This window comes from Hyperolius riggenbachi, chromosome 7 (assembly GCF_040937935.1).
Source record: "Hyperolius riggenbachi isolate aHypRig1 chromosome 7, aHypRig1.pri, whole genome shotgun sequence".
NCBI classification, from domain to species: domain Eukaryota; kingdom Metazoa; phylum Chordata; class Amphibia; order Anura; family Hyperoliidae; genus Hyperolius; species Hyperolius riggenbachi.
This window is the reverse complement of record NC_090652.1, coordinates 87,596,828-87,618,413: the sequence shown is the minus strand read 5'-3', so window position 1 is coordinate 87,618,413 and position 21,586 is coordinate 87,596,828. Positions and strand designations below refer to the sequence as shown.

The window sequence follows — 21,586 nt, the reverse complement described above, 5'->3', positions numbered from 1 at the left end:
TGCCTCACCCTATAAGCTAAGACAACACAGATTTTCCTCTGATATTAACATTCTATTAGTAAAAACAAAGTAGTTTTCCCTTGCATTAGCTCGGTTATGACTGGAAAAGCTTTGTTATGAAATGTTATGACAGGTCCTCCTCTGGCTATATTCCTTGAACTGATTGGGGGGTTATACTGAAGGGACAAGTCTGCAGTAATGAGTATTGCCCTCCACCAGCTCCTGCTATATATAGCCGTGTCCTCGCACAGATTGCCCGTGTAGGTGTGCTGTTAGCAGGTGAGCACAGCGGCCACCTTGACATTTCGCATTGAGGTGGCTGAGGGCCATCTGTCACCCTAAGCAGCGTGACCCATATTAAATTTTGGGAGCCCGGCGATGATATTTAATACAGTAAAATTGCACACTGGGAACATATAATGGCCGCTGTCACTCACATCTAGCGAGCAAGCCAGGGTTGCTATAGCAACAACTACTTCCACAGAACTAAGAAACTCATTAAAAGGATAGCAAAGAGCCTTTCTAGAGAGAGAAAGAAAGAGAGAGAGAGAGATACCTGGACAGCAGAGCAGCTCTGCAGCGACTACTGAAATAGGAAAAAAAAATGGCACTACTAGTCTTTTTAAAGACTTCATAGAACCACAGCAAAAGCTGCAATTTAGATAATGTAATACGGCCAGCATGCATGCCACAAACAAATGACTTGAGTCTGAAATTGTCTTGGTGGCCACTCAGCCAGGGCGACATTTGGCATTACGCACAATAGGCAGGCGCCTAGAGGCATCACTATTGCAAGGGCACCTTTTGGGGTGAGGCATTTTATAGGACAACTCTAAGGACTTAAGGACCAGAGACCGATGGTACCAGAAACTTGTGCATACCGACGAATCGCTGCTACCGACGTTCACACCGCACACCTGTCGCCTCAGCCTACCTGCTCTGCCATCTCTATGATGGAAGAGCTCTGTGAGTCGGTTTAATTGGCTCCTGACCCTGTGATCAATGTGAGCCAATAAAATTAGCTCATATTGATGACAGCTTACGGAGCTCTGCTGTCAGACTGACAGCAGGGCCAGTGAGCTGCAGCACAGAGACAGCGGTGAGAACAGCGGGAGCAAGCGACAGCTGGGAGCGAAATCTACGCCCTGGCAGGAATAACAGATTGCAAACAGGGCGTAGATTTCAATCACCGTCATCCGAAAGTGGTTAACATCGTTTTATATACCCATGGGCACATCTTCTACCTCTTTGTGTAGATCACAGACAAATCATTCCAGCTCCCAGTCTGTGTCCGACGACTCTACAAGCAAGGGGAGGGGAAAGAGGTAGAGGGGAGAGAACCACATTGGCTATCATTCATAAAGAGGCTGTCGGTTAGGCTAATCAATGCGGGAAAACACCGCTGCCGGTATTTTAGACTTCTGAGTGGGCATTCATAAAAATGTATCCATGTGCGGTAGCAGTGCGGAGATTCCCCGAACTAGGCAGGCGGTAGGCAGGCGGAAGGGTTGCGGAGACACGGAAGCTGCCGAGTTGATACATTTCTCCGTGTTCCGCTCTGCTGCAGCTGCCTGGGAGGTCTGTGTGTCTCCATTCACTTACATTGGTATCGCCACATCAGAGGGAGCGGGACTTTCCGACCTGACACCGCTGGCGGTATTCTTTATGAATTAACATTTTGCTACATTTGTTCCGATAATCACCGCACAAGGCGGTGATTTATCACTCTGCTCAGTAGTGTCATTTTTTCATGCAGAAAGAGGTTTTATGAATGCTGACTTTGCCGAGTGGTCGGTAAAGTCAGCTGTTTTATGCATTTCTGCATGCGGAAATGCTTCATGAATGATAGCCATAGTGTAATTCCTTATCTTAGTAGCTCAGCATTGTTGCAGACTAGAGCTTGTATTCTACAGACAGAACGTTTTGAATCAGGATACCATTATTGGCTAATTTAAAAGAAAAACAGTAAGCTTTCAGCTAGTAAGCCTTCTTCAGACTATTCCTGATGACTGACAAGGTGTCATCCATATACATTAATTACAAGGGGCCTTGCAAGGATTGTGAGATATTCATGGCAAATAGATAAGACCCTTGGTTTACTTAACGCCTACATAGACTCAGGCTGACATGGAGAGTTTTTTACAGACCCTATCCTGTTCAGTATACGCTCCTGGAGCCTAGAAACATATCTGAATGTTACTGAGCAGGTGGGGGCACAGTTATTCCCAGGGGGGCAAGTGCCCCAGGGTAGCGCCGCCACTAAGAATTCCCCTGTGCTCCTGCGCTCACCATGGCATACATTGCAGAGAAATGGTAATCCACTCAATCAAGCTGATAACTAACGCGTGAGGAGCTCGAGAGTGGTTATCAGCTTGATTGAGTGGACTACCATTTCTCTGCAATTTTCCATTTCCTGCATGATTAATCAGTTGCACAGGGCACATCCTCTAGCTGAGGCTGCTGCTCTGATATCCTGTATTATTCTAGGGCTATTCAGGAGATTTTAATCACTCGAGATTAAGAGATGCAACTTATGTATGTTCAACTACTTCATTGAAAACCACCATAGTGTAAATAAAACAGATGCAAAATCTTGGTGGTGTGGGCCATCCTGAATCTCAATAGACGAGGCAACATTTCTACCATATTTGATCACTTAGTTTGAATCTGATAGTGGTCTGGTCTGTAGAGCTAAATATAATCAGTCCAGTTATGATTGATTACAGACATAGTTACATAGTTAGTTTGGTTGAAAAGAGACATTTACCCATCAAATCCAACTAGAAAAAAAAGAAAGTATTTATTATGTACCTTTCTCTCCTGCACCCTCACATATCCCAGTTGATCCAGGCAGAGCAGGGACAAGGTCCTCCAGCACCCAAGGCTGAGACACTAAAGTGCGCCCCTCCATCCCTCCCACCTCAGCTGTCACACACGGATTGCTATTAGACTAAGAGAGCCACAGGGCCCACAACTTTCCCAACACCTTAATATCTAGTTATCTGGCTTGCAGTCACTGCCATGTATCCCATTTTCTTCTTTCTTTCTGCTTCATACACAATTAGGAATGACAGATAAATGAATTGTGCGCCCCCTCCTACACTGCGCCCTGAGGCTGGAGCCTCTCCAGCCTATGCCTCGGCCCGGCCCTGGATCCAGGGGAAGGCAGAAAACCCTTACAAGGCTTGGATCAATTGACCTTTAAGGGGATACAATTCCTTCCTGACTCCAGGTGGCAGTCAGATAAAATCCCTGGATCAACTTTGCTTGAAATTAACTAGCAATTATAGCCGCATGTGTCCTTTAATGCAAGGAAAGAATCCAAAGCTCTTTCACATGTATAGAATTTGTCATAAATTCTTCCTGTGGTAAAATATTCCAAATTTTTACAACTCTTAGTGTAAAGAACACCTTCCTAAGTAGATGGCAAAACATTTTTTTTTCACCATACGCAGATCATGTCCCCTTGTCTTTTGTACAAGCCCAGGGACAAAAAGGTAATCTGCCAGGCTTTTGTATTGCCCTCTGATGTATTTATAATTGCGTCACCCCTTAGCCTCACAGGGCAGGGAAGAGTAATCTGAAAACCCAGCAGCCAGCTAGTCATGTGGCATCAAAAATGAGTGTTTAGGTTGTCAGTCTTTATTCTATATATATGTAGGTCTACTGTAAATGGTGCTGTGATTGGAGCACTGTTCCCAATGAGGCTGCCTGTTGGGTCCCCTAAACTAGACTAGCACCCCACTTTAAAGGTTAAATGTTTTATGAAGTATCCTGCATCCCCCCCCCCCCCCCCCCCATTATTCGCAAACACTCAACTATACCCACAGGCTCCCGGTGAGCATACACACTCAGGCCTTGTTCACATTGCGTTCCGTTCGCGTGTCCGCCCGCATTTTTTTTCCCCGAGGCGTCTTTTTCCCCCGATTCCTGGTGCTTGGGTGGGCGATTCATTTTTGTGCTTAGTGGTTTTCTAAGCGTTGTTTCCGAGCGGTTTTGTAATTTTTTTGTGAACTCTTTGACCCAGAAATGAATAAATACAATGTATTTATTCTTAAAAACGCAAACACAATCGCCTTGTTGCGCGTTTTTGTATACGTTCGCCAATTGTCCTATACCTTCCATTGACGTGTACTCACACCGAAAATAGAACACGCACCGCAAACGGCCCACGCTGATATGAACCGTTTCATAGACATTCATTGGCCACACGGTCGGGGGGCGTTTTGAAAACCGCAGGCGGCCGGGAAAAAGCCGAAAGCGACTGCAGTGTAAACAAGCCCCCTTTTCCGCAAGCAGTTCATGGGCAGTGAAAAGCCTCTCAAACGCTCACTGCTTGCTGCTGCCTGGTATACTCTTCGTCCTCACCTCCTTGTTCAATCTCTCCCTTTCCACAGGCACCTTCCCCAATGCGTTCAAACAGGCCACTGTACTTCCTCTGCTGAAAAAACCCTCACTCGACCCATCCCTACCCTCAAACTACCGCCCAATCTCCCTCCTTCCATATGCTTCTAAACTCCTCGAACGCCTAGTCCACCAACGCATTACCCAATACATCAACACCAATACCCTACTTGACCCCCTACAGTCTGGATTCCGACCTGCACACTCCACAAACAGCCCCCGCCAAGGTGGTCAACGACCTTACCCTTGCCAGGGCCAAAGGCAGTTATTCCATTCTGCTCCTTGACCTCTCTGCAGCATTTGACACTGTTGACCACCCCCTTCTCCTCCAATCACTACAGTCCATGGGCATCCATGGTCTTGCCTTGGCCTGGATCTCCTCCTACCTATCCAATCGCTCCTTCACAACTTCCTTCAATGGCTCCTCCTCAACCGCTGCCCCCCCTCAGTCGGGGTCCCCCAGGGCTCTGTTCTGAGCCCCCTTTTTTTCTCCATATACACTTGCTCAATTGGCTTATCTACTCCCTGGGCTTCAAATACCACCTTTATGCCGATGACACTCAGATTTAGACAAGACAAATAACATTTATATCGCGCTTTTCTCCTGGCGGACTCAAAGCGCCAGAGCAGCAGCCACTAGGGCGTGCTCTATAGGCAGTAGCAGTGTTAGGGAGACTTGCCTAAGGTCTCCTACTGAATAGGTGCTGGCTTACTGAACAGGCAGAGCAGAGATTCGAACCCTGGTCTCCCGTGTCAGAGGCAGAGCCCTTAACCATTACACCTTCCATCCAGTACCTCCATACCCCCGATCTCTCATCCACCACCATAAACAAGGTCTCCTCGTGTCTCTCAACAATTTCCTCCTGGATGTCTGCTAGGTTCCTGAATCTTAACCTAGACAAAACTGAGCTCCTGATCTTTCCACCCCATGCTGCTGCACCCCTCCCAGATTTCCACCTCACAATCGACAACACAACCATTCGCCCTACCTCCCAGGCCCGCTGTCTGGGTGTCACCTTGGACTCTGACCTCTCCTTCATCCCACACATCCAAAACATCACCAGAGCCTGCAATTTCCACCTCCGTAATATCTCCAAGATCTGCCCCTTCTTAACCCCAGAGACGACCAAACTGCTCATCTATGCCCTCATCATCTCCCGCCTTGATTACTGCAACTACCTCCTTTCTGGCCTCCCCTTGAAATGTACTGCCCCCCTTCAATCAGTGATGAACGCGGCTGCACGACTCATCCATTCTTCGCACCGCTACGCATCCACATCTCCCCTTTGTGAATCCCTGCACTGGCTCCCTATCCATTTCAGGATAACTTTCAAGATTCTATGCCTGGCGTATAAATCTGTGCACAAAACCTGCCCTACCTACATCTCGGAGCTTGTTTACAGGTATACACCAGGTCGCCCCCTCCGATCCTCCAACGACCTTCACCTCACCACCCCACGCATTTCACACTCGCATGCCCGCCTGCAGGATTTCTCAAGAGCTGCCCCCACCCTCTGGAATGCCCTTCCACCACCCATCAGACTTGCTCCCTCTTTCAACACATTCAAGCAAGCCCTCAAAACCGACCCGCTTTATGATGACCTACCCACCTCCTACCACACAGTAACTCTCTACTGAATATTTCACAGCCCCACCTAATGTTTCCACCCTACCCTTTAGATTGTAAGCCTCTGGCAGGGTCCTCCATTCCCTAGTGTCATCTACAGGATCATGTGCTCCTGTCCTATGACAGCCTGTACTTGTATTACTGGGCCTACCTAACCAGCCCATATCGCATGATCATGTATTTTGTACAATTTGCATGTATAACTTTGCTCTATGCTGTATAACCTTGTTATGTCTATCATCCTTGTATATATTTATTGTCCAGCGCTGCATAATAGGTTGCCGCTTTATAAATACACTAATTAATAACTGCTTGCTGAGCACACAGTTCAACTGCCCCTGGAGATGAGCCCTGACAGTTGTCAGAGCAGTTTACTTACCACAACACATCTCCATCTAGGCAACTTTATGGTTCAGATTGCAGACAGATTTTCCATTGAACTAAATAGAGAGACTGTCTCATATCTACACCACAGCACCATCAAGTGGCTGGAGGGAGCAACAGACTGGTATGTAAACAAACTGCTTAATGGCCATAATTAGTAGCTAGACCTGTAATATGTGGTAGCAAGAGGTAACGGGGCCTTTGGGAGGGGCACGGTAACTGGAGAGGACATTTAGTATAACTAGACTTTACAAGACACATACACGATTACTGGTGGAATTTGACCAATCAGGCTGTACAAACCAGTTGCTAGCCTAAAGCCGCATCTACACACGTAGATGTGGCTCCGATCCTCCTTATCAATCGAGCCGCTAATGCGGCTCGATTGATAAGATCCGACGGGACGGATCTTGCTTCCGCTGATTCTCTGCTCGCTCCCCGCGAGGGGACAATAGCAGGGAATCGATAAGATAAGCGGCGCCGGCGGGGACTCGAATGCGGCGCACACGCGGCGAGCGGGGACACAGCAGGCATGCGCGGGGACGCGGAAGAGGCAATCAGGCAGCTAATCGAGCCGCCGGATCGCCACATCTCCCCGTGTAGATGGGGCTTAAGAATGACAGGGCATCGCAATGCATAGCGGGAGTTTTAAGTAAGAGAACAATGGGCTCAGCAGGACTGGTCAGGCATGACAGATCTCTCTGCAATGCATTGGGGCCACTGTACACATACTAGACCGCTTCCGACTGGCCACCTTGGCAAATAACAATCTAGCGTGTTCAACACTTCACCCTTTTAGGTTTCTGTAGGGACTTCCATTGTAAACAGTGCTAGTATTTTTTTCTGGCCTAGGCACAGTTAGTACAGCCCATAGTGAAAGAATGCCACGTGCCCATAAAAAGCAAACACATTGTTTGAAAAGTCTTAATTTAGACAGCAATTAATTGTGGCGGGTGATCACAGGGAGCTGGTGCTGTGCACAGCTGCTAACAATTAATGTGTTACTAGCAGCGAGGCATGTGGGGGAGAGAGGCAAGTCTTATCACTGCATGGTGCAACTCTCACATTATCACGTCAGGGTCTGGCGCGCGGAACACCTTCTTGTGTAACATGTCACACAGGCTGCCACGCGTAGGCAGACCAGAGAGTAAACCCAGCAGCCGGCCATGCTGGAGGGCACAGCTTCAGACTATAAAAGGAAATAAAATGGGCAGAAAAGCTTCCAAAAATGTGGTTACAAATTAAATGTGTGTGTTTTAAAGTGAACTCGAGGTAAGCATGATATGGAAACTGCCATATTTATTTCCTTTTAAAGTGCACCTGAACTCTTACACAGAGAAATGCACTCTCTGTATTTAGAGAGTTTGGCCTGTCTAATTCCAACTCATCTGTGACTAATCACAACTGTAATTTGATCTCAGCTGTGCCAGCTGGCTGCCTCTGTAGATCAGCTAATTTGTAAACACAGGATGTTAACCCAATGTCTGCTTCCATAAAAGCAGGAAGTAGACAATGCATATTTATTGCAGGATGTGAAATGTAAAATAAATGTTTTCCTTTAAGATTGTTATGCTGTTGCTTATCTTTTAGAGCAGACAGGAAGTTCTGAGTTCAGGTCTGCTTTACACAGTACCAATTGCCTGGCAATCCAGTTGATCTTCCGTCATCAGTAGTGCCCGAGTCACAACCCTGAAACAAATATGCGGCTTATCCAGTCAGACTCAAGTCAGAGCTCTTGAGCTGCTTGCTTGTTCAGGGTCTATGGCTTTATATCGATCTATGGCTATCAACAACAGTGTGGTCATTCAAAAGCCAACTACCTAGAGGCCCAAACACTGCAACCAAGATGCTATGCAATTCTGAATGATGTGCCTCCATGTTCTGAAACCAAAAATCAAGTCTGTGTCAATCAAAAGCATGTGAACAGATATAGATTCCTTTACGACCAACCAATATTTTCCATCTTGTCTGATCAAGCGAATTGGTCGTTTCGACCTATTTCTAGCGATCGAGCAGATAGGAACATAATCAATCCTCCTCTAATCTGGTAAAATAATTCAATAGTTGATCCAGTAGGAAAATCAAGTAATGTATTGGTCCTTTTTTCCTTAAAGGGGTTCTGTTGGGGGGGGGGGGGGGTTGTTTAAAATAAAAACAGATACCTGGGGCTTCTATCAGCCCCCTGCAGCTGTCATGTCCTACACCGTCCTCCTCCGATGCTCCATTCCCCACCGCCGGTCCCTGTCTGATATTCATCTGACAAGATGAATAGTGCTCGCTCACACGCGTCATCGGGAGCTTATTGCGCAGTACGTTTTCTTGTACTGCGCAGTAAGCTCCCAGTGATGTGCGCGGGTGCGAGCATGCACACAGCCGCAGTTGGAACAGATGCCGGCATTAGACCGGGACCGGCAGATCGTTGGAGGACGGCGTGGAACATTACAGCTGCAAGGGGCTGGTAGAAGACAAGTAACCGTTTTTATTTTCAACCCCCCACATAGAACCCCTTTTATCCCACTTAAAGCACGCCTGAATTGAAAATAAAACAATGAGCTTAACAATTGTAACTTACAGTTCTATTTATAAATAGGATATTCTTGGAATACCACAATCATTTTGAGTTTGAAAGCTAAAAAAAATATAGCCCCTGATGAGTTGCTAGGCAACGAAACGCATAGGGCGGAGCCACGGAGTGACGCAACACGCAGAGCAGAACAAGCGCTGGCCACCGGCTTGGCGTCTCAGCGTTTTTTTGGGCAGCTAGTCATACAGGCACGGGAGAGTGAAGTGGGTCACGGGCGGCCGCCCGGAATTGATTCTTACCTTAACCTGAAGTGCTGTTATATTATGCTGGCTCAATAGCGAACTTTTAAAGTTTTTAATCTTTTTACAAAATAAACCGGATTTACACGATAGGAGGCTGGTCTTCCCATCTCTTTTTTGTCACCTACTCCACACCCCCAGGATTCCATCAGACACGGATTGTAAAGGCCTGCACCCACTGAGGAGAGATCCAACTAAGGTCGCAAGGCGACGGGGGGGCCATACACCCCGAAAGCGCTACTAGGTCTCCTTATAGACCGCACCATCCGGTGAGTAAGTCCATGAAGGGGGGAGAGATGGATGTATGAGTTTTGAAACTGGGAGCGCAATCACATTGAACTGTACTATAAAGCTGGAGATAACCCAGAGCTTTGATTGCAGCACTTGGTGGACATACATGAGAACTTTTTAATTCACAGAGTGTGAATATTCCATAGGGCGAGCGCTGTCTATACATTGTTTTGATAAAAAAATATAAGTAACATTTTTACTGTCTCATCTGAAGGATGATAGTTTTGATTTTTTCAGCCGATCTTGAAGCTTTGTTTTTATCCATTCCCTTCACTCAGAATAGTCTCTTAGATCCGTTTTAAAGCCTGTAATTAGTTATCAGCGAGTTACTACTATCTGACTAAAGTCCAAATGGACAGTATTTAAGTATTTATATAGCGCCAACATATTACACAGTGCTGTACAGAGAATATTGTCTTGTCACTAACTGTCCCTCAGAAGAGCTCACAATCTTGTCCCTACCATAGTCATGTGTCTGTATCGTGTAGTGTGTGTATCAGTTTTCAGGCCAATTTTTAGGGGGAAGCCAAATAACTTATCGGTATGTTTTTGGGGTATGGGAGGAAACCGGAGTGCCCAGTGGAAACCCACAAACACGGGAAGAACATACAAACTCCTTGCAGATGTTGACCTAGCTGGGATTCGAACCGCGAACCCAGCGCTGCAAGGAGAGAGCGCTAACCACCAGTAAGGGCTTGTTCACACTATGAGCGTTTGTGTATTTAAGCACTGGCGATGTTAGAAATAACCCCAAAAGTGATTGTGAAATGATTTCCTATAAGAGTTTTCACATACGAGCGGTTCGATTAGGATCTGCTGCCAAAAGCGCTGCCTGTATCATTTTGAGCGCTTTGGCTCAATGGAAGGTATAGGGAAATCGCTACGCGCTTGAAAAAGTGTTTTGTATAGCGATTTCCCCAGCGCTTCCGGGTCAAAGAGTTCACTTTCTGACTAACGTCAGGAAGTGAATATCTCAATTGCTCATTAAAAGCATATACACAAAATCGACCAACGCTCAAAAAATGCTGGGAATCGCTTGACAAAATCACTCACAAAACCGCTCAGCGCTTGCGATTTATAATGTGAACAAAGCCTAACTGTCAATCCGAGCCCTGACAATACAAGTGCTTGTAGAACTTTTGGTAACAAACGTGAGCGCCTAAAAAGCTCTACAGGCACTTGTACTGACCTGGGGAAGCGGGCCAAGACCCATGAAACATGTCTACCATGCATAAATAAACATTACTTTTTTGTTTAAATAAGGATTGTTCTGAGAAGGTAAGAAATCTCAATTCTCAAATACACAACATCTAGTACAGGTAGTCCCCGATTTACGAACGACCCGCCGATACGAACAGCATGGATTCAGTGTTTTCATGGGAACAAGTCCAAATTTTTTTTTAAATTGGACTTGTAGTTTGAGAAAATCGATTTTAAAACATTCAAATAAAAAATGGCTTTTAAACTTGTATAAGCAGGCACAGAGGTGACACAAAGGGAGACACTGGAGGCACAGAGGAGGCACACGGGACAGAGATAGCACATGGTTACTTAAAAACAGATTCAGGTAAAGAACGAACCTACAGTCCCTATCACGTTCGTTAACCGGGGACTACCTGTAGTATATCATCAAGGCCGCCTCCACCAGTGTTTTTTTTTTTAGTATTGGTCACATCTAGCCTGTCCTCTTTATTATGAACGTGGAATCACTGTGCACCAGCATAGCTTCAGGCCTCTGGTAATTAGCAGCTCATTTACTATGAACAGTAGTCTTTACATGCCCCTGGCATTCACTCTATAGATTCTCACCTCTCAACATGTTTCTAACGCTGATGTTTCTTAAATTTTCTATTGAATATGTATCTGGTACAACCTAAGCAGCAGTATAACAGAGACCAAATTGGATAAGATTTGTATTGTTAAGTTTAGCATTATAGAATGGAAACATGGGAAGATTAAATATTGTTAAATCATACTATATGAAATATTGTTAAATCATACTATATGAAATATAGCTCATTCTAAAGCAGGATCTAACCTATCAAATGTTTTACAAGTCTTTCACTTCCCTCCCAAAACACCTAGGTTCTTGGTTTTCAACCTTGTTCCTTTTTAACAAAATGCAGCAGTCAGTTATGATAACGCATATAGATTACACTCGACCTGAAAATGTAAAATTTGATTCTGTGGGAACAAAAAAAACTAGTACGGTAGTTTTTAAATTAAATATTTTTTAAAGAGAACCCGAGGTGGGATTTACTTATGCTAGTGGGGCACAGAGGCTGGTTGTGCACACTAACACCAGCCTCTGTTGTCCCATGGTGTGCTTCCAGGACCCCCCTGCGCGCAGCTATACCCCCCACAGTGTGTCGCCAGCACAATGTTTACCTATGCCTGTTCAGTCAGCGGGAGGGAAGGGACGCGGGCGGGTAGCGCCGATACGGAGGAGGCGGGGGAGCGGCGCTAACAGACAGGCAGAGGTAAACATTGTGCTGGCGACACACTGCGTGTCGCCAGCACTGCGGGGGGTATAGCGGCGCGCAGGGGGGTCCTGGAGGCACACAATGGGGCAATAGAGGCTGGTGTTAGTGTGCACAACCAGCCTCTGTGCCCCACTAGCATAAGTAAATCCCACCTCCGGTTCTCTTTAAGAAAAACTTAGCATTTTTTTTTTTTAAACTTAAGCCCCATTCACACGCTCAACAGCAGTCTTTTATGCAGCACAATTGTCAAACAGCTTAAAATAAAAACAAAAAAAAAAGTGTTTTGCTATTGTTCAAAAAGCTGATAAGACTGATAAGATATCCAACAGTTGGATTGACTTGTCAGTCTTATCAGCTGTTTGAACAATAGCAAAATACTTTTTTTTTAGTTGTTTCACAACAAAAGTTGTATGGGGCTTAACAGACAAGTTTGGCAGATAGTCGGTAGGTGTGTATGAACCTTTATGTTCAGGTTAAGAATAAACTTATAGCCCCGATCTTGTTAACCAGGGACTACCTGTACATTTTAAAAAATCTTAAACATACTAAACTTGCAGTAGTCATTCAGCCACTTAAATAATTTTTGTAAACATTGTATGCTACTTTTTTATATCTGTAGATTTATCACAGGCCATTGAGCAGAAAGTAACATTTTTTTCCATGAGATCAATGAAGGAGACAATTCTTGTTTGTTTTACATTTATTAAAGGCCAACACATTCAAAGAGTTTAAATACAGGATCCTGGAAGAAGTGGTGACGGCAGCCGCGGTGGCACAACATGCAGGCGCGCTAAGAGAACGCCCAGCACAACTACCTGCCAAGAGAAAACAGCGACAATCAGCAGAACACATGACAGCATGAACCAATCATGACCATAACCCGCTCACCACACTTTACAGGCACCTAGTGCTAAGCTTGGAAGTAACATGTCAGATTGGTCAGGAAAATCAGACACTAGCTACTACTGCAGCACAGACTTCCCCTTCTGTAAGGTTCCTTGCTTTCAGTGAGTGCTGTCTGTGCCCCACCCCCTGCAGATTTAAAGCAGAACTGTAATTTCGCTGTAAACAAATAGTTTCACTTAAGTTACCTGGGGGCTTCCAGCCATCCTGTCCCGTGCCAGTCCTGCACAATCCTTCGTTCTCCCGCTGTGACCAAGCTTTGTTTCTGCCGACTTGTAAATCGACGGCAACTGCACCTGCGTGCCCCGGGCTACGCAAAGCTTTCTTCGCGCTCCAGCTTGCAATAGTGTCCTGCGCTAGGCGGGAGAACGGAGGATCGTGCAGGACAGGACAGCTGCTGGGGGCTTGGGGAAGCCCCAGGTAACTGAAACTGTTTACAGCGAAATTATAGTTCCGCTTTAAAGAGTAACTGTTGGGCATAAAATCAATTTTTATCTGGTAAACAAATCATGAGGATGCTAACCAGGCAACTCAAGTAAAAAATAAATCACTTATTTTTCTTCTCCATAAAACATCATTCCCCAGTTTCCCTGGGTCTTATTTGGTACATCTGCTGCACAAAGGAAGTTGCAGGGCATGCTGGGTTTTCTTTTGTCATCTTTATTTTCCCTTAGATTTAAATAATGCAGCCTGATTGGCTGAAGCCTCTTTCCCTACTGTTTTCCCCTCCCACACCTCTCATCCTCTCTGATTGGCCAATAGTTCTCAATGCACTTTCTACTGCAGAGCTGAGTGGGAGTGTCTGAAGACTGGGAGGATTACAGCAATGATACACAGACAGAGTAAGGGAGGAAATGGTGTCAGGATTGGCTTCAAGATAGACACAGACAAAATGGAAAATCCTAAGATGGATTTTTTTACTATAGAAAAATAACTAAAATAAAATGTGTACAGTGCAATACATACGGTATGTTATGTAAGTAGAGCAAGTGTTTACTTATATATGTGTTTTTTTTAGATAGTATGGCTGACAGCTCCACTTTAACAGCTTAAAGATGCAGAGCCAATCAAAGGCAGCTTCCCAATTCTCAACGCCTTCTATTTAAACCTCAACTCAGCTGCTTCCTGTCATGATTTTTACCTGCAAGCAGCTTGTTTCAGACGAAACCGGGTAAGGTATCTATACTCTGATTACTATGCCAACATAGAACGCAATGGATGGTTCACAGAATATGACTGTTCTTGACCTGTGTGGGGTTCACTGTGGAGCAACTGTACCTGTACAGATCAGGAGCAGCAATTCAATAAATACTCAGTATAAAAAAGGACTAGCTTTGACATTTTTGTATTGTAAACAGAAGTGGCATGCTTATTTCATTTATTTTAAACAGTTAAAAATCGAATGTAAGTTTACTGAATTAATCAGAGCCTCATTTTCAGCCATTTCAGCCACACGCAAGTACAATTATAATAACTTGTTCAATTAAGCAGCTGTCTATACTTACAATGAACGGAAAACTCGATACAAGTGCTTCATTCATACACATCCTGTTTATCTGCAATGTAATCTACTATCTCTTGTGGCGTCATCAGCTTCTCACCATCAGCGTCGGGGATCTCAAAGCCTGTGAGTAGAGAGACAGCACAGGTTAGGTCAGTGCAATCCTGTGAGGAGAGAGAGCACAGGTCAGCGCAGTGGTGTGAGGAGAGAGCACAGGTCAGCGCAGTGGTGTGAGGAGAGAGCACAGGTCAGCGCAGTGGTGTGAGGAGAGAGCACAGGTCAGCGCAGTGGTGTGAGGAGAGAGCACAGGTCAGCGCAGTGGTGTGAGGAGAGAGCACAGGTCAGCGCAGTGGTGTGAGGAGAGAGCACAGGTCAGCGCAGTGGTGTGAGGAGAGAGCACAGGTCAGCGCAGTGGTGTGAGGAGAGAGCACAGGTCAGCGCAGTGGTGTGAGGAGAGAGCACAGGTCAGCGCAGTGGTGTGAGGAGAGAGCACAGGTCAGCGCAGTGGTGTGAGGAGAGAGCACAGGTCAGCGCAGTGGTGTGAGGAGAGAGCACAGGTCAGCGCAGTGGTGTGAGGAGAGAGCACAGGTCAGCGCAGTGGTGTGAGGAGAGAGAGCACAGGTCAGCGCAGTGGTGTGAGGAGAGAGAGCACAGGTCAGCGCAGTGGTGTGAGGAGAGAGAGCACAGGTCAGCGCAGTGGTGTGAGGAGAGAGAGCACAGGTCAGCGCAGTGGTGTGAGGAGAGAGCACAGGTCAGCGCAGTGGTGTGAAAAGAGAGCACAGGTGAGCCTAGTGGTGTGAAAAGAGAGCAGAGGTGAGCCCAGTGGTGTGAAAAAAGAGCAGAGGTGAGCCCAGTGGTGTGAAAAAAGGGCACAGGTGAGCCCAGTGGTGTGAAAAAAAGAGCACAGGTGAGCCCAGTGGTGTGAAAAAAAGAGCACAGGTGAGCCCAGTGGTATGAAAAAAAGAGCACAGGTGAGCCCAGTGGTGTGAAAAAAAGAGCACAGGTGAGCCCAGTGGTGTGAAAAAAAGAGCACAGGTGAGCCCAGTGGTGTGAAAAAAAGAGCACAGGTGAGCCCAGTGGTGTGAAAAAAAGAGCACAGGTGAGCCCAGTGGTGTGAAAAAAAGAGCACAGGTGAGCCCAGTGGTGTGAAAAAAAGAGCACAGGTGAGCCCAGTGGTGTGAAAAAAAGAGCACAGGTGAGCCCAGTGGTGTGAAAAAAAGAGCACAGGTGAGCCCAGTGGTGTGAAAAAAAGAGCACAGGTGAGCCCAGTGGTGTGAAAAAGAGCACAGGTGAGCCCAGTGGTGTGAAAAAGAGCACGAGAGAGCCCAGTGGTGTGAGGAGAGAGAGCCCAGTGGTGTGAGGAGAGAGAGAGCCCAGTGGTGTGAGGAGAGAGAGAGCCCAGTGGTGTGAGGAGAGAGAGCCCAGTGGTGTGAGGAGAGAGAGCCCAGTGGTGTGAGGAGAGAGAGCCCAGTGGTGTGAGGAGAGAGAGCCCAGTGGTGTGAGGAGAGAGAGCCCAGTGGTGTGAGGAGAGAGAGCCCAGTGGTGTGAGGAGAGAGAGCCCAGTGGTGTGAGGAGAGAGAGCCCAGTGGTGTGAGGAGAGAGAGAGAGCACAGGTGAGCGCAGTGGTGTGAGGAGAGAAAGAGCACAGGTGAGCGCAGTGGTGTGAGGAGAGAGCGCACAGGTGAGCGCAGTGGCGTGAGGAGAGAGCGCGCAGTGGCGTGAGGAGAGAGCGCGCAGTGGCGTGAGGAGAGAGAGCGCGCAGTGGCGTGAGGAGAGAGAGCGCGCAGTGGCGTGAGGAGAGAGAGCGCGCAGTGGCGTGAGGAGAGAGAGCGCGCAGTGGCGTGAGGAGAGAGAGCGCGCAGTGGCGTGAGGAGAGAGAGCGCGCAGTGGTGTGAGGAGAGAGAGCGCGCAGTGGTGTGAGGAGAGAGAGCGCGCAGTGGTGTGAGGAGAGAGAGCGCGCAGTGGTGTGAGGAGAGAGAGCGCGCAGTGGTGTGAGGAGAGAGAGCGCGCAGTGGTGTGAGGAGAGAGAGCGCGCAGTGGTGTGAGGAGAGAGAGCGCGCAGTGGTGTGAGGAGAGAGAGCGCGCAGTGGTGTGAGGAGAGAGAGCGCGCAGTGCTGTGAGGAGAGGACAGGTGAGCGCAGTGGTGTGAGGAGAGAGAGCACAGTGCTGTGAGGAGAGAGAACACAGGTGAGCACAGTGCTGTGAGTAGAGAGAGAGAGAGAGAGCACAGGTGAGCACAATGCTGTGAGTAGAGAGAGAGAGAGAGCACAGGTGAGCACAATGCTGTGAGTAGAGAGAGAGAGAGAGCACAGGTGAGCACAATGCTGTGAGTAGAGAGAGAGAGAGAGAGAGAGAGAGAGAGCACAGGTGAGCACAATGCTGTGAGTAGAGAGAGAGAGAGAGAGAGAGAGAGAGCACAGGTGAGCACAATGCTGTGAGTAGAGAGAGAGAGCACAGGTGAGCACAATGCTGTGAGTAGATAGAGAGCACAGGTGAGCACAATGCTGTGAGTAGAGAGAGCACAGGTGAGCACAATGCTGTGAGTGTAGAGAGAGAGAGAGCACAGGTGAGCACAATGCTGTGAGTAGAGAGAGAGCACAGGTGAGCACAATGCTGTGAGTAGAGAGAGAGCACAGGTGAGCACAATGCTGTGAGTAGAGAGAGCACAGGTGAGCACAATGCTGTGAGTAGAGAGAGCACAGGTGAGCACAATGCTGTGCGTAAAGAGAGAGAGAGCACAGGTGAGCACAATGCTGTGAGGAGAGAGCACAGTGGTGTGAGGAGAGAGAGCACAGGTTAGTGCAGTGATGTGAGGAGAAAGAGCACAGGTGAGGCACAGTGGTGTGAGGCAAGAGAGCACAGGTGAGCACATTTGCTGTGAGGAGAGAGCACAGGTGAGGTGCAGTGGTGTGAAAAGAGGGAGCACAGGTCAGTGCAATGTTGTGAGGAAAGAGCACATGTCAGTGCAGGCAGTGGATACAGACTCCCATCTTCTGCTGTCAGGCCATGGGAGGACTTGCTGTTCTGCCACTGCCAGAGGACATGAAGCTGCCTTGATGCAGAGCACAGGTGAGCTCAGTGGTGTGAGAAGAGAGAGCACAGGTGAGCTCAGTGGTGTGAGAAGAGAGAGCACAGGTGAGCACAGGGGTGTCAGAAGAGAGAGCACAGGTGAGCACAGTGGTGTGAAAAGAGAGCACAGATGAGCCCAGTGGTGTGAAAAGAGCACAGGTGAGTGCAGTGGTGTGAGGAGAGAGAGCACAGTGGTGTGAGAAGAGAGAGCACAGGTAAGTGCAGTGAGGTGAGCACAGTGGTGTGAGAAGAGAGAGCACAGGTAAGTGCAGTGGTGTGAGGAGAGAGCACAGGTGAGCTCAGTGGTGTGAGAAGAGAGCACAGGTGAGCTCAGTGGTGTGAGAAGAGAGAGCACAGGTGAGCACAGGGGTGTCAGAAGAGAGAGCACAGGTTAGCACAGAGAGCACAAGTGCAATGATGTGAGGAAAGAGCACATGTTAGTGCAGTCCTGTTATGGGAGAGAGAACACAGGTCAGTGCAGTCCTGTGAGGAAAGAGCACATGTCAGTGCAGGCAGTGGATACAGACTCCCATCTTCTGCTGTCAGGCCATGGGAGGACTTGCTGTTCTGCCACTGCCAGAGGACATGAAGCTGCCTTGATGCAGAGCAGTGGTGTGAAAAGAGAGCACAGATGAGCCCAGTGGTGTGAAAAGAGCACAGGTGAGTGCAGTGGTGTGAGGAGAGAGAGCACAGTGGTGTGAGAAGAGAGAGCACAGGTAAGTGCAGTGAGGTGAGCACAGTGGTGTGAGAAGAGAGAGCACAGGTAAGTGCAGTGGTGTGAGGAGAGAGCACAGGTGAGCTCAGTGGTGTGAGAAGAGAGCACAGGTGAGCTCAGTGGTGTGAGAAGAGAGAGCACAGGTGAGCACAGGGGTGTCAGAAGAGAGAGCACAGGTTAGCACAGAGAGCACAAGTGCAATGATGTGAGGAAAGAGCACATGTTAGTGCAGTCCTGTTATGGGAGAGAGAACACAGGTCAGTGCAGTCCTGTGAGGAAAGAGCACATGTCAGTGCAGGCAGTGGATACAGACTCCCATCTTCTGCTGTCAGGCCATGGGAGGACTTGCTGTTCTGCCACTGCCAGAGGACATGAAGCTGCCTTGATGCAGAGCACAGTGGTGTGAAAAGAGAGCACAGATGAGCCCAGTGGTGTGAAAAGAGCACAGGTGAGTGCAGTGGTGTGAGGAGAGAGAGCACAGTGGTGTGAGAAGAGAGAGCACAGGTAAGTGCAGTGGTGTGAGAAGAGAGCACAGGTGAGCACAGTGGTGTGAGAAGAGAGAGCACAGGTAAGCGCAGTGGTGTGAGAAGAGAGAGCACAGGTAAGCGCAGTGGTGTGAGAAGAGAAAGCACAGGTAAGCGCAGTGGTGTGAGAAGAGAGAGCACAGGTAAGCGCAGTAGTGTGAGAAGAGAGAGCACAGGTAAGCGCAGTAGTGTGAGAAGAGAGAGCACAGGTAAGTGCAGTGGTGTGAGAAGAGAGCACAGGTAAGTGCAGTGGTGTGAGGAGAGAGCACAGGTGAGCTCAAGTGGCGTGAAGAGAGCACAGGTGAGCTCAAGCGGCATGAGGAGAGAGCACAGGTCCAGCGCAGTGGTGTGAGGGGAGAGAGAGCACAGTGGTGAGGAGAGCGAGCACAGGTGAGCACCGTGCTGTGAGGAGAAAGAGCACAGTGCTGTGAAGAGAGAGCACAGTGCTGTGAAGAGAGAGCACAGTGCTGTGAGGAGAAAGAGCACAGTGGTGAGGAGAGAGAGAGAGCACAGTGCTGTGAGGAGAGAGAGCAGAGGTGAGCGCAGTTGTGTGAGGAGAGCACAGGTGAGCGCAGTGGTGTGAGGAGAGAGAGCGAGCACAGGTGAGCACAATGCTGTGAGGAAAGAGCACAGTGGTGTGAGGAGAGAGCGCACAGGTCAGTGCAGTGATGCGAGAAGAAAGAGCACAGGTGAGGCACAGTGGTGCGAGGCGAGAGCACAGGTGAGCACATTTGCTTTGAGGAGAGAGAGAGCACAGGTCAGTGCAGTGGTGTGGGGAGAGAGAGCACAGGTCAGTGCAGTGGTGTGAGGAGAGAGCACAGGTGAGGTGCAGTGGTGTGAAGAGAGGGAGCACAGGTGAGGTGCAGTGGTGTGAGGAAAGAGAGCACAGGTTAGTGCAGTCCTGTTATGGGAGAGAGAACACAGGTCAGTGCAGTCCTGTGAGGAAAGAGCACATGTCAGTGCAGGCAGTGGATACAGACTCCCGTCTTCTGCTGTCAGGCCATGGGAGGACTCGCTGTTCTGCCACTGCCAGAGGACATGAAGCTGCCTTGATGCTGATTTAGAGAGCACAGCAATGCCAGCTTCACAGTTGGCTTGGGCCAGCAGCCTCTCAAGCTGTTACTGGACAATTTCCAGCACAGTTTCTCCATCCAACAACTCCCTGAGCAGCAGTAGTGGCCAGCAGAGCATGCGGGTCGCTGTCATTCAGAGAGAAGACTCTTTAATGAGACACCAAGTCTTAAAATGACCCTGAAGGAAGCCGGAGCGATAAACTGAATACATGATAATCAGAGGTTACCTTCAATAAAATGTGTACAGGCTTAAAGTATCAGAAGCAGAAAATAGAAAATCAGCAGGACAGCCAGGCAACGTGCATTGTGGGTTTTTATTTTTTATTTATTTTTTTACACACACACACAAAAAGAGAAAAGTTAAACTTTTTTGTACACAATAGGGAGAAATGGCAGTGAATGCAAAACCAGGCTGAATCTGAAGCAAGAAAGCGTGCAGATCCTCCTAAAGGCATAAAGGCACCCAAAACAGGTGCTACAATTTACGCCAATGGAGGATGTTAGCTTTCAACACAGTTTGCATGCAAAAAATGTTGTACTAGACCCTTCCACCGCAGTGAGCTCATCCTATTGGAAGGGACCCTAACAACTAGAAAACGACATGCAAACGTCCGTTTGACCTGCGAGCAGCTAGCCATTGAAGTAGAGGAAGGGGTCAAACGGACATACGCATGTAGTTTTCTGGTTGTTTAAAATAGGATCCCTTAAAATAGGATGACCTCACAGTGGTGGAAGGGTCTAGTACGTAATTGTTTTGCATGCAAACTGTTTTGGAAGCCAACATCCTCCATTAGTGTAAATTGTAGCACCTGTTTCAGATGCAATTGAGTGCATTTATGCCTTTAAGAGGCTCTGCACTCCATCTTGCTGTTAAGCTATTCAGATGCAGCCTAGTTCAATGTGCATTGTTTATAAGGCAGCCTCCATATCCCCCTCACCTCGGGCTCCCCTTAAAGACATTTTACAAAGCGCATAAGGCCAGATCGGCCACTTCTCCACTGAAAGAATGGGAGCATTCATGGAAGTGTGTAACAGACATTTGTAGGCATCTGTAAATTGCTGAAGGTCTGGCTTTTACAGAGGCTTCTTAGAGCTTCTGAGAAATGGCTGCCGTCTGAAACACCTCAACAGAGTTCACTGTTCTATGCTTTGCAAAGCAAAAACTCTGACAGACATTCAACAACAACCTTGTAGGGTCTGCAGCTGCTTACTGCAAACGCCCAGGCAGATGGAAGAGACTGGCTGGGGGCGGCTGCACAGCTGCGAATGGCAACGCCTTACAACTGTCCATGTGGAACAAGCCAAGGCATCTCTAGAGATACCCAATGGGGATTTCTTAAAGTGAACCTGAGGTGAAAGTGATATGGAGGCTACCATATTTTTTCCTTTTAAGCAATACCAATTGCCTAGCTATCCTGCTTATCATCTGCCCTTTATATTTTTAGCAATAGTCCCTGTACAAGCATGGAGCGGATCAGAGGTTTCTGACATTGTTAGATCTGACAAGATTAGCTGCATGCTTGTTTCTGGTGTAATTCAGGCACCACAGCAGCCAAATAGATCAGCAGGGCTGCCAGGCAACTGGTATTGTTTAAAAGGAAATAAATATGGCAGCCTCCGTATACCGCTCAACTCAGGTTCACTTTAAGGATCTAGTGAACCTTAACCAATTAAACACTGCATTGTTTATCAATAAACCTGCACCACCCACCCCCTTGGAAAATCTCACCCCTAATTTGAACTTTTGGTAGGATCTGACACTCTCCTGAGCCATATCAGAACAGAGTCA

The 21,586-nt window shown here is 47.7% G+C and overlaps 2 protein-coding genes and 1 long non-coding RNA gene across 3 annotated transcripts in view; 1 reads left to right on the top strand and 2 right to left on the bottom strand.

Annotated features, from left to right (window-relative positions):
- LOC137524432 (mucin-4-like) overlaps window positions 1–6,285 on the bottom strand; it is a 119,843-nt gene extending 113,558 nt beyond the window's left edge. Inside the window, exon 1 of the mRNA XM_068244272.1 lies at window positions 6,256–6,285. The gene's annotated coding sequence lies outside the window, so the exon portion shown is untranslated. The remainder of the gene's footprint in view (window positions 1–6,255) is intronic.
- Window positions 6,286–6,410: 125 nt separating this feature from the next.
- On the top strand, window positions 6,411–14,225 carry LOC137525584 (uncharacterized). Its single transcript, XR_011022941.1, has 3 exons — window positions 6,411–6,539; window positions 9,380–9,507; window positions 13,934–14,225. It is a non-coding gene; the product is annotated as an uncharacterized lncRNA (long non-coding RNA).
- The window catches only part of NDUFAB1 (NADH:ubiquinone oxidoreductase subunit AB1), a 59,407-nt gene continuing 50,515 nt past the window's right edge, over window positions 12,695–21,586 (bottom strand). The window contains exons 4-5 of the mRNA XM_068246731.1: window positions 14,421–14,540; window positions 12,695–12,827 (exon numbers count right to left, since the gene is read on the bottom strand). Coding sequence (XP_068102832.1) covers window positions 14,449–14,540 — 92 coding nt within the window. The 3' untranslated portion in view covers window positions 12,695–12,827; window positions 14,421–14,448. The remainder of the gene's footprint in view (window positions 12,828–14,420; window positions 14,541–21,586) is intronic.